Genomic DNA, 13,234 nt, shown 5'->3' on the forward strand with positions numbered 1-13,234 from the left:
TCTATTTTTCTTAATATACCTAATAGAGAACGACTACTTAAACAGGTAAAGACTAACTCAGATCCACCTCTCCAACACTTATGCTTCACTGCTCTACTACATCCTCCTTACAGTGCTGCAGCATCTGATCCCCAGAGTCCTAGGGAGTGTTTCGAGATAATAGGTTTGCACATAGGCAACACCAGTTAGTCCTGAAAGAGGCAGAACAGACAGGCAGAGAGAAAAGACGGAAAGGGATGGTAGGAATGAAGAAGAGAACATGTTTGGTCAGAGAGAGTTCCAGCTGGCTTAAGCACTGCTTTCATCATCGTCATCAGCAGCAACAGCAACAAAAGCAGCAACCTCCTGATCACATCATGATTATCAACATAACCGTTTTCGTAAAAAGTCTTATAAATCCTCAATAATTGGGATAAAGTACACTTCAGCTGCCAGCTAGACAGGCAGACGTAAAGGGCCAGTGCACATATTTTCAGTGACACAATAAGAAATCGAAGCTCTTGAGTCTGTTTGTTAGTTTTTGTGACTTCAATACACTGAGCCCTTTGCATGTTGTGGCGGCGAGCAAGGCCCTGTAGATGGAGTCCTTTCCAGAGCCGTCCTATAGTGCTTTGTGCCGTACTTGGCTGCTGACTCGGGGACAGTTGTGAAGGTCACTTTCATTGTAATCCCTTAAAGATGAATTACACATATCTGCTTATTAATTCCAGCTAGGTAACATAAATAAATGAGTTTCAGTTACCTTTGGGTAACTTTTCATTCCAACTCTGCTAGCAGTGACCTGGTCAACATCTGGACCAATAAATTGGAATTACAACTCCGTTGAGATCAGTGTATATGATATCAGGTCATAAGAAAAGAAAAATACCAATAAAATAAATTAGACTGAGGTTTCTGGCCCTGCCCCGCTGTAGGCGTGTCCCTGCTTTGAGTGGCGGGTGCCATCAGCAAACCGGAGCAGGGGAGTGAAGGTGCAGTAGTCTGGCGTTTTTTGCCAGCGTGTGAACATGATTTTCTTGGTAAAGGTTCCAGACCTTCGAGGGTTTGGGGCGTTCCTTTGGGCGCCCGAGCCTCGCCGGTGGTGGCCAGCCTTAGACGGGGCATGGAGAGACGCCAGGGGGGTGAACTCAGACAGATGACCCTTGTAGAGTTTATCAGCATTCTGTGTGAGGGTAGAGAGTAAATACAGAAGGAAAGGTGTTACTGGTGGAGTACTGTAGAAAGCTCTCAGAGATCGGCTGGAGGTGAGACGTGGAGAAGACATTGTTATCCCAGCTGGCTACGATTATATCTGACAGAAGAAGAAGCTATAGTGATACGCCCAGTGCAGGTTGGAGGTCTCATTTATTAGTAACGTCAAAAGTTAGATAATTCCAATTGTATGCAGAAAAGATAAATTCAGGTACAAGTGAAATTAATCACTCCATACCTCTGATGTCTGCTTATTGTTTTACTCAATACTTAGCTAACAGGTCATTATACCCACAGAGCATATGCCCATTGGAGGCAGGATATCTTTCAGTTAAACAATTAGCTTCATGGTCTAAAATGACATCAGTGGAGTGAAACAGTAAACACCACTGGGACTGTTGGGCCCTAAACTCGTCTTACGCTACAGCTCAGGTCATTTGGAGTAGAGATTAGAGAATGAGCTTCATTTAAAACAGGTCTGCCCCAAGTGGGGCCCACCATAAGGTCCAACTTGGCCTGCCAGATGCATCTAGCTATAAAAACAAACAAACAGAAAAAGGAGAATATTAGCTGATGTTTTATTTTGGAGAGGTACAAATGCTCTTTAAATATGTGGGTCCAGAATTATTATTTTTGATGGGCAAAGTGAAACTTTGCTTAGGAAGTCCATCAAGGGGAGGAAAGTGGGATCCTTAAACCTTTTTGGCTCTTAACAATACAAAATGTGTTTGCTTTTGGCCTGTGGCCCACAATTGTGTTTCAATTTTGTCCCTCCAATGGAAAAATTTTGGGCACCCCTGATTTAAGGGAGTTAACTGAGGGGACAAAGGCCAAATGAGCTACTGCAGCAGACTTAGATAAGTTACTGTCCTGTCAGTAACCTGAACCTGGAGACGATTCTGCCTCAGCAGACAAATCAATTGTTTCTATAATCTCATTAATAAAGTATTGCATTTCCTGTAATCTAATTGGCCAGCTGTGATGACGATGTCCTGTCCACTCTGTTCAGACACAAGCGATGCAGCATGAAGAACATACAGAATTCATAAAGGAATACAAACTGTAATGCCACAAACACCATAAACAGAACCAAACCAAACCAAACCAAACCAAACCATGCCAATGGAAACAATTGACCGATAAACATGCAAGAATGTTCAGTCCCACTGTGAGCCGAGTCGTCTGGCCCTGGAGCAACGTCACATGTGTTACTAGCAGTGGTGGTAGTAACTAAGTACATTTACTCAAGTACTGGACTTAAAATGGCAACAGACACGTTTTCTGCTTCAACATATCATTATGAAGTAAATGTTGCATAATGTAATGGATATAGAAAATCAATTATGAGTATCGGTTCTGGTAATCAGGTTGATCCACAGTATATACATGTAAATACAGTATATGAATAAGGTACTTTTACTTGTACTTTTGTTACCTAAGTTTATTTAATATTACATAATGTAAGACTTTTCCTCAAGTAATATTTATATGGGTGACTTTGACTTTTACCAAAGTAACATTTTAAACACAATATCTTTCATTTTACTCAAGTGTGACTTGTGGGTACTTTTTACAACATTGGTCACTAGAGGGCACCAGAGCTCAATGTAAAGAATCACCCAACAGGATGCAAGTGCTTTATACAACACCTGTAGAACATCTGGAACATCCAACTTTTAAGACCCTCAAACACACGCACACACCCATAAACACACTACAACCCACGTGTTAGTCATGTTCAACTCTTAAATGTGAAATCTGTGAAAACACACCACGGCAAAGAAAAGCAGGATGTTAACATCTCCCACCATTTTCAGTCCAACAACTACACTCACTCTCTCTCCCTCTCCCTTTCTCACACACACAACACACCACACCCCACATACAAACACACACAGTGGCAGGCTGAGTGTTTTACCGTGCTGAAGCCCTCTAGGTTTCTGTGACAGCGACTCCATCTAGTAAGGAGTCAGAACTGCGGTAGGCCATGGCCCTCTCAAACTCTCTATTATCCCTCACACGCTGTGGACACACACACACACACACACACACACACATACACACACACACACAGACACGCACACATACACACACACACATTCACAGACAAACACATTAAGGATCTACGACATACACATTGAAATACACAGTCTAACGTCGGTGTCACAAAAGAATGAAGTCTGCATTTACATTCCAGGCAGAGGAACACAATGAGTTTTGTTGTTTTCACTCTGCCTGTGTAAATACAGATATGTAGGCACTAGCATGCAATTAGACTGCTCGACAAAAGACTCACTTCATGCAAAACAGTGGGAAGGGAAAAGTAGCAAGATAAAACAAAAAAAGGATTCTATACAAGTGAGAGACTGGAGGGAAGGCAGAGGGTCACCTCTAGGAGGGTTGGATTAGAAACTAAGTCTGCTGGAAGTCTGAGACAGCATAAAGATGGTGGAGGGCTCGGAGACAAGGCACCGACGCTTAGTCTGCCACAGAGAAGAACCAGAGGGAGGGTAGAAAGGGAAAGAGAAGAAGGAGGGGAGGAAACAGGAGGTCAGAAGGAGGAGTAAACAGAGAGGGAAGACTTAAAGCTCTGAACATTGTCAAAATGCAACATGATCAAAAGACACGAGGAGTCCGTCTCAGAGGGTCAGACAGATCTGGAAAGGTTTCAGGAGGTTGGTTATTAGCTCTCCACAAGCTCATATGGAAGGTTAAGGGAACCATCAGGGCAGGTAGGAAGTAATAAAGAAGGCTGTTCAGGTCGTTAGGAAGTAAAGTTCAAACATCACCACAAACAATTTGAAAACAAGCACATTTAACAGGCTACACAAATACTTTCATGACTGGTTTTCTCAAGACAACACAGAGAGGCTGAGGTCCCTACAGCAACTCATCCAACCATTAAATACACTGTAATAGAACAGGTTTGGTGGAAAGACAACAGTGCTTTTCTTCCGAGATACCAGAGCCTAGGGCAAGTGAGCTTCAGTCTTTCTAACTCCCCTTTGACAGCTGTTTGACTTTTATATTTCACTCTTTAGACCTTTCAATCATATCATTCTGGTTAAATCTAGATTAAAATAAGCAGGAACACCAGGTGACACCTCATGTCGTCCACCTGAACTGTTACAGCCTTTAACAAAATGATTTTTCAAAAAAGTCAAATCCTTCAAAGCTCTGGAAAAAAAACATTAAAGCACATTCATTTTCTTGAGCTCATGATTTTGTTGGCTTTTCTTACACAACATGTATGCAACTAAACTGCTAACAATCAATTTTATGTCATTAATAAATAAACATATTTCTCAGAACAGAAGAGCCACTCCCAGCCTTATTTGCTACAAATACATTCACCATCTCTATTATATTTTTCTTTATTATTTTTTAGAAATGAAAAAGCACAGCACACAGACAGAGAGGGGATTACTGACTTACATCCAGCAGAGCGGGGGCGTAACCAATGCCAGCGTACATCTGCTGACCCACAGTCACTGGTTAGACATTAGACACACTGTATATTCATAGTAAAACGGGCTCTGTGGAACTTGTGTTGTTGGGTTGTGCTGGAATACAGCTGTGTGTTTATGTTAGTGGACTCCATTTCTTAACTAATGTTAGCTACTGCTGCTCTCCATTAGTGGTGCGGGGAGAGGCACTGAGGCTGGGCAGAACAGAATATGACTAAAGTCACAAACCAGAGATCTTCACAAAAGAAGAATCATCCACAGGCTTGTTTAGGCAACAGAGAGACAGGGAAGGTATCATTTTTCACGTCATGTTACAATCTGCTCAAAAATGGCCAATAAAAAATGTATTAATACATGTAAATTGCTACAAATTGTTACATAGACCCCCTTTAATACACAGTATTATCTATGAAGCTTGAAACAAATATTTAGACCAATAAGTGTAGCTCAATTTTATCAAAAAATATTCAGAAGTCAGAAGAAGTTTTCTTTTTTAGGAGATTTGATGACAATAATAATTCAAAAATAAGTAAAACAATTAAAAATACTACTAATAATACCAGGTGTCTCTTGCTTATAAATGAGTAAAAAAATCTGCCAATAGAACAAGTGAAAATGGTCTAAAATTAAGTCCCATTTATCTCCCTGAAAATTTACTTTCTAGGTGATTGTGTCTTATATAAAGCATAATTAGATATTTTTGAATAAAAAATTTTAAAATCTACTCTGTGTCAATCCCCCCAACTATGGTTTTTATTACAGTAATTGTTCCAAATTAATTTAAAAAATCTGATATAATATAACCTTACATATTTTTAGGTAAAAAAAATCCTACACAGCACACTTTTCTTAGTACTTTCCAAGTTAGCTGGAGGCGAATACTTAACAGACACTTAACAGCATGTGTGTGTATGCACTCACCTGTATGCGTTCAGTAGTGGTGGGCCACAGTGCCCTCCAGATGACCTTCTTCACCACATCTGGCAGCAGACTTGCTGCTATTAGCAGGATTATGCTGAGCCAGGCCGGACCACTAGACAACATCTGCATGAACACATAGTACATTCTCTGGTAGTTGAGGAAGGGCCTGGTGGAGAAGGGAGGATAGGAGAGGAGAGAACAGAGGAGAACAGAGGAGAACAGAAGAGAAAATATTTAAATAGCGCCCACGGCAACTCAAGAGATCTACATCAAATGAAATGAAAGAAACATTTTTTTACCAGATGATTCCGCCCCACAGCAGGGAGAAGACCACAAAGAAAATCAGTGAGCCCCAGATGACAAAATGATTGATCCAAGTCCAGTAATGAGTATCTAGTGCCAACTACAAGAGAGAGGTGAGAGATGAGACAGGAAACCTTCCAACTGTCATATTTCATTGCTTGCTTTAATGATTCCACTGAGGCTTAATCCAGCCTCGCTTGGGTGCTGCTGTGAGTGCAGACCCTGTACAGTCTGTATGTGTGCTTCAGTATGGATACCTTGAATGTAACAGTGAAGACTAGAACAGTGAAGACCAGCGTCCCGAATGTCCAGTTTCCAAACATCTGCAGAGGCAAAGGGACAACAGATGCTATTAGTGACAAGTATAATTCTGTTCTTTTGTTTAGTTTAAGTGCCAATCATACTGTCACAACAGTGAGAACATTCAACACACAGTTTTGCAGCTCATTCTGCAATATCAGGTCAGTGTCCAATCAGGTGGAAATGAAACAGATTCTCAGCATCTGCCTGATTTAATATATTTGTCTGTCAGAAAATAATGTTTACTTAATGCTTAAAGGAGAAGTTTACCATAAAAGATGAAAACTCAGTCATTATCTAGTCCTCCCCATGCAGAAAAAGTGAGGTTTCATAGTCTCATAGAGCTTCACAGCAAAATTGCATTGTAACTAAAGTAGCTGAAGACTTTCAAAACAAGTAACACCAACCGGTAACATCAAAACCATGTTATCGGAAGCCCTAAGATCCCAAACTGGTTTCAAAAGATGTTAGAAAAGACCTCGATGTGCGGTCGAGCTCGTGCAGGGTGCGCTTGAACTCTTTTTGCTTAGTGGCTACAGTGAAGATTTCTATTTAAAAAAGGGAGTGAATAACATCTTTTAAAATAGATTTGGGATCTCAGGGCTTTCAAAGACTTGGGTTACACCCGACGAGCTGTATGGAGCTTTAATTTTTTTTAAAACAAGTCACCATCAACCTCCGTTGTTTAGAAGATTGCTGTAATGCTGTCTTTGTTGCTCCAAATGTTTTGAGGACTACAGAGCTTTAGCTTTGGGTGCGAGTAGATAATGACAATTGACAATTTAGATTTTTGGGTGAACTCTTCCTTTAAATACAGTCTATCCACCTGGCATTAACGTGCATCACAGGTGAAATGACTGTAATCAGGTACATTTCAAATGCACTTAGGTCATCTGAGATCACTTCACAGGCCTTGTGTACATGATACACAGAGATAAACTTGAGAGAATATATTCAAGGAACCAATCAATCAAACAGATGGCAGGGTGCTCAGACAGCAACATTCAGGTGAAGAATAGCTTGTCACATGGCTGATGGATGGCCAACAGGTGAGATGAGGTGTTTTTAAATAACCAGAACAATTGATGTGCATGTCAACCTGATAGGAAAACACTTTAAATGTGCTGCCATGTGTCGTTTATTAATGAACAAAAAATAATAAGTCATTTAAATGCCAACATGAAGCAGGGCAGCCTCCCCACTGCAGTTTATATTGTGTCATTAGGCTGGATTAGCAAGGAACATTTTTTGTGTTGCTGTCCTCTTATTGCAACTTAACCTGTCCTTTTAACTATGTTATTATCTGAGATTGGCAGATAGTGGAGTGCAACAATCTATTTTGCCTTCAGAGAAAATTATCTAAAAGGCTCTCTGCTCTTTGTGACTGAAGGCTAGAGGGTTTATGGGGTGAGTGTGGTCTTATTTTAACATAATCTCTCAGTGGTACTGAGATACTGTAAGTGAGATCCTATTGCCAGCAGCCATCTCTACAGTAAATGTCCCTTAGTAAATCACTTTAACTTGCCTTATAGTGCTGTATAAACAAGCATTCCTTGCCTTGCCTATTTATACCAATATGTCATATTAAAAGCTACATGAAGAAAATGTAATGTATTCAACATAATACACATATCAATAGGTGCTAGAGAAGACTACAGTATACATGTTATTCTATAATAATCCTGATATTAGGGGTGTCTCAGTATAGTGGGATTAACCCTGATATCAATAAATGAAATTGTGATGTGTAATCTGTAGCTCCACCTGCCTACTCTGGTAATTCATTTCCCAAAATAGACAAAAAACACAGTAAACAAAGTAAAATATTAATTTGAGTGAAAGCACTTTTTTGTGACAATATCAATACTGTGAATCTGTTTGGCCTGATCTTGTGACAGCTGTGCCTGGTGTAATAACATTAAAATGATGCCAGCCATAGGAGCAAGGCCTAGCCCTAAAATATCTTTGAAAATAAACACTTAAATGCAGCTTTTCTTATAAATTAATGAAAGCAATGAAGAGTATTTCCCAAAATCATAACCATGTCATAACTCATTTAGACTTTCACCCTGGCTTTGCACTCTTTGTCTCCTACAATGCAAGAAACATTACAATTTATAACATTTTCATTTTTGTAGTTTTTTCCATGAATGTGTTAGATGCAGAGGAAAGAATGAAAGCTTTGATTTATGAATAAATAAAGTACAAACGAACATAAAGACAAGCCTGAAAAGATAAAAATGAAGCTTTTTCACCTGAATATGTGGTGTTTTTAATGTTGAAGTGATCATGATAAATGATATGATGACAGAAATGAGTTATAACAAGCCTGGACTGTGGTCTTGTGGTTAATATTGGTTAACACAGTGTTTTGTTAGCAAGAGTATCAAATCAGAGAAACCAGTAATCAAAGCTGATTTTGCTGAAAGTGCCGAAATGAGACAAGATCTTTACACAGAGTTGGATATTTAGATAAGTCTGATATTATTTTCTAGCTTGCTCTGCCACGGAGGTTATGCTTTCACCCAGGTACGTTTGTTTGTTGGTTGGTCAGTACTGGCAGCAAGATGTATTTTAAGCCACCTAGAAGAAGGCCTACCTAAAAAAAAAAAAGTGTGCACTATATTTTGAACATTTTACTTTACATTCCTGTCAGAAAGCCCTTTCCTTTGGCGCTACATTCCCTCAACCGTGCAACTTCCTTATTTCTACGCACAAGCGCAGCTGTGCCTGCCACACACTGTATTACACTGCTGATCACCTATTTGGGTTGGACTTTCAGCGTTTGTCTGACAGCAATGAAGAGCACCAAAAAGTTTCAAAATATAGCGTACACCTAAACGGATAAATATATATATAATTAGTGGGTGGGTACTAAAATACGTCTTGCTGCCGGTACCGTTCACAGCAGTACAATGCTCTGCTTCACTGCCAGTGCTTCTCCACACAGGGAGAGATGATGGTCATCTACTGCAGGTAATGCACTGACTGTTGTAATTTTTCTGGCGTTTTTCTATGAGGATGCTCTCGTATGCAAATGCACTTACAGTAATCCACTGTTTCCTTTCTGTAAACATATCAGAAGCTTCAGATCTGTTTCCCGTTGGATGCAAATATCACGCCCAACTACATGGCATCCCATTTGGACTCTGTTATTTCTTTTCAAATAAACCTGTTAGTAGTCCTCTATGGTTTAGAGAGTGACCACAAATGTGACAATGTTCTTCTGCTCTAAAAGGAGCGCCATCAACTGAGGAGAATTAGATTAGAAAAATGGCTAAATGTCTCAAATGTCATGTAATGGAAGGAGTGCAACTACTTTTTAATAATCCATTGCTTTTAGCTAATGTTGGAACACACACACACGCACGTGCACACACACGCACGCACACACAAAATGATCACAGAATGTATAGTTAAGGAGTTTGATGACTACATGAGGCAGGTCACAGCACAAAAGCCTACAGTTGATGTGTCTACAGCAAGCACTGAGGGCTAGACATGAGATGAACAGCAACGGTGATGGGTGGTTTGGTATCAGGCTGTGTGACGGGACCAAACTGGAAACTGAAACTAAGGAGAGGTGACAGAGAGACAGGGACAGGCTTACCATCTGTGTGTTGGTTGTCATTAGCTGGGAGGAGGAAAGAGAAGCAAAAAGAAAAAGCAACACAAAGGTAAGAGAAGAGGAAGAAGAAGAGGAGAAGGCGAGAAGAAGAAAATTATAATAAAAAAACAAAACAATAGTTTTGTGGCTGGAGAAGAATAAAAATTCAATGCATAAAGGAATAAAAGTAAAATCAAGCAACTCAAAGCAGTCCGAGAGGTTTTTCTGGGAGAATAACGCTGCTTGAAAATGAGAGGAAACAAATAGAGAATCACAGAGGAAGATGGTGGAAGACCCGCCATGCTGTCGTGGCTTGGATGTGTATGGGAGAACATCAGCTTTTACTGGTGTCAGTCCATGAGACTGTGATTTTGTACTTGGTGAAAAAAACAGTTATTTTCATTATCCATTAATCTGTTGAATATTTTCCAGATCAATTGTTTCGTTTTTTGGTCTATAAAATGTCTGACATTGGTGAAAAATGTCGTCGTCAAAGATGACATCCTTTAATGTCTTGTATTGTCCACAACCCAAACACATTCAGTTTACTGTCAGAGGAGTAACGAAACCAGATCATATTCGCATTGAAGAAGCTGGAATCAGAGAATTTTGTCTTTTCTTTCATAAGAATTACTCAAACCGATCAATTAGTAAAATAGTTGTCCATTAATTTAATAATTGACACCTAATCAATGAATCTATTCATCATTGCTGCTCTAAGAACAGCAGCCTTGAAACCTTTTAGCCTGGGACAGGTTTAACAACAGGTTTGTTAGACCTCATAAAACAACTTTTTAAATATTTAATTTCTGCATTGCTTACACTTATACACGCTAGCTTTCTTCTTCTTGACTGCCTTTGTTGGAGCTTTGGTATGTCTGTTGGCAATCGGCAGAATAGTGTGAAACCAGTAACAGGATGCAAATTGCACAACACAAACTAAATGGGGGACATTGCTTCATGGCGCTACTTGTGGTCAAGAAAAATACACAGGGTACCTTTAATGGTACCTCGCACTATGTAAAAAATGACTACCAGCATTATTAATTTGGACGGATAAGCTACTGAATCAAAAATCAAAAAAGTTGATACAGCTGGTTCTGCTATACCAATTTTGATAATTTGCTTTTAAACTGTACATAATGAGTCCAACACTGTTATAGGAGTTCAATGCTAGACCAGTGGACTGCTTTTCAAAACCTGGCGCCTACATTGACCACAATGCAACTTAGCCACTGAGTGACATCACTGAAGGCAATCAATCACATTATATATAGCTTCCTTTCTTCCTCGGAGCCACAAAAGGCCTTAAACTACTTTTTCTACATATGCAAAAGGACTCCCATATATATAGACATATATAAACACTTTAATGTGAAAAACTGGTGAAAGACCCAATGAAAAGCAGCAGATTGTGGATGCATTTTGTTGACAACTGAATCATGACAGGCATGAACCTGCCGAAAAAATGTACAAACTGACAAATTAACACAGGAAATCAGAAGTGTGCTATATGTGCTGAATAAAAGGGGCTATCGCAGACACATGGATGTTACCTGTCCATTGCTGGTGAAGGTGGTGTTGTCAAACAGGAAGTATGCACCGAAGAACATCACGATGGCATCATACACACCCAGGAGAGTCCAATATATGAAGATGGGCCACCGCAGCAAAGAGTTCTTAGCAATGTCTCTATGAAGACAAACAACATCACAGACACAAAGAAGATTTGTGTCGATACATCCAGTGTGATTTTTGAGGGTCATACAATGGTAAAGGGAGAATTATACTGAGGAGATAAATGCTTCATCTTGTTATGTGAAACCTTGAGTTTTCAATTTGGAAATATTTCAGCTCTGACCAAACTGAACCCAATCAAACCAAGTTAAAGTGGGGGGTTGGTGCTCTCCCAGGCCTGACCTGAATGTATCAAGCAAATGTCTCCTTTGCATGGATGTAAAATCAATGAGAAATTGTTTATGCCTGCAGTTTATTAGTCAAATTGATTTAGTGTACTCTTTTGCTTTTGGTTATACTAAATCATCTGCTGTTAGTACGTAAACAATCCAATCGAGGGCATTATGACTGAGGATGTCTGAAATAATGAAGCAGTTTGCAGAAAGAAGACGAGCAGCAGTTTGAACATCATACATACGCAGCACTAACCTATAGAGAGATGGGTCCTTCTTCAGGATGTCCATGTTAATGTGCTGCTCTATGAGACTGTAGAGCAGAATGGGCAGCGAGGTGAAGCTGATGTTGTACAGAGTCAAGTAGGCTGTATCATACAGCGGCTGGAGAGAAGGGAAGAGCGTTTGAGTCATTTCCTTCATTTATTTCACATGAATATGTTTTATTTTGTGTCCGTATTTGTGTGTTTGTGTACCTACCTGTTGTGAGAACCCACAGAAGAACTGGTAGAGGAACTGGGGGAAGATGAAACAGACATTCTGGGAAAAGAAAGGAAAGACATGAGAGAAGGCAGCAGGTTAGTCGTTGTAAAAGTGATTAAAATTGTTTTTTGTTGCAAATTCTTTCTGAAGCTTGCAGAGTTAAAAAAAATATTCCCAGTTCCCTTCTCTTTCTATACAAGACAAAAAAGAAATTTAAGAGGCATTTTGGCTATCTTACTAATTTCACTGTTAATATTGGATTTTTAATAATGGCTGTTATATGCATTACAACTCAAAATGTGCAAGTACAAAATTAAGGTTTTGGAAAACGTATCTTAAAATATCAAAATGACCACAACTAGAAACTAAGCAAATGTTAAGTGACAACATTTTAACTAATTTACAGCCACATAAAAAACTGCTCTGAATAAAAAAAAAAAAGAAAAGTAAATAAAAGTAAAAAAAAAAACAAAGTCAAATACTGTGCATGAAATAAATGGACAGATTACCTTGTAGAAGAAGTATTGCACAAGTTCAGAGATGCGTATGTAGTAATAGTGTCCGTGGACGAGCAGCATTTTCTTGAGGTGTTTGAACTTTGGGATGGCATAGTCACTGTTTCTCGCTGCCTGACGACCTTCCTTACCCATAATACCTGCACAGGCAGAAAAAAGTTGGACATAAATAAATACATTAACAGTATTGTAAGGTGAAAGTGTTGACTTTCAGCTTTTAAAGGGGTCCTTTTGATGCTTTATCCTACAATTTAAGGATCATGCAGTAAGACAAAGATCCTAAACACAAGCAAGTCATTTTAATGAAAAAGTTCTCTCTTATGTTAGAGTCCAGAGTCCACACATAACAATATATTAAAAGTAGTTAGTTTGATACTAATGCTGTGTTGATGTTTGGTGGCACCCCAAAAGCGTAAAGTTCATCTTAACTACTGTCGTGTAAATTCCAAACTAACCAAAATATTGTTGCATAAAAGGACATCTTTCACTTTCTGTGGCCAATCAACAAAAAACACTATTTTATGTCTGTTTTTTACC

At 39.3% G+C, this 13,234-nt stretch overlaps 1 protein-coding gene across 1 annotated transcript in view; it reads right to left on the reverse strand.

Moving 5' to 3' along the window:
- Positions 1 to 604: 604 nt before the first annotated feature.
- The window catches only part of atp11a (ATPase phospholipid transporting 11A), a 58,348-nt gene continuing 45,718 nt past the window's right edge, over positions 605 to 13,234 (reverse strand). Inside the window, exons 23-31 of the mRNA XM_073462639.1 lie at positions 12,692 to 12,837; positions 12,180 to 12,239; positions 11,956 to 12,083; positions 11,346 to 11,481; positions 9,793 to 9,816; positions 6,140 to 6,205; positions 5,879 to 5,982; positions 5,580 to 5,745; positions 605 to 1,162 (exon numbers count right to left, since the gene is read on the reverse strand). Coding sequence (XP_073318740.1) covers positions 881 to 1,162; positions 5,580 to 5,745; positions 5,879 to 5,982; positions 6,140 to 6,205; positions 9,793 to 9,816; positions 11,346 to 11,481; positions 11,956 to 12,083; positions 12,180 to 12,239; positions 12,692 to 12,837 — 1,112 coding nt within the window. The 3' untranslated portion in view covers positions 605 to 880. The remainder of the gene's footprint in view (positions 1,163 to 5,579; positions 5,746 to 5,878; positions 5,983 to 6,139; positions 6,206 to 9,792; positions 9,817 to 11,345; positions 11,482 to 11,955; positions 12,084 to 12,179; positions 12,240 to 12,691; positions 12,838 to 13,234) is intronic.

The sequence above is a fragment of the Pagrus major genome, chromosome 24 (assembly GCF_040436345.1).
Source record: "Pagrus major chromosome 24, Pma_NU_1.0".
Taxonomy (NCBI): Eukaryota; Metazoa; Chordata; class Actinopteri; order Spariformes; family Sparidae; genus Pagrus; species Pagrus major.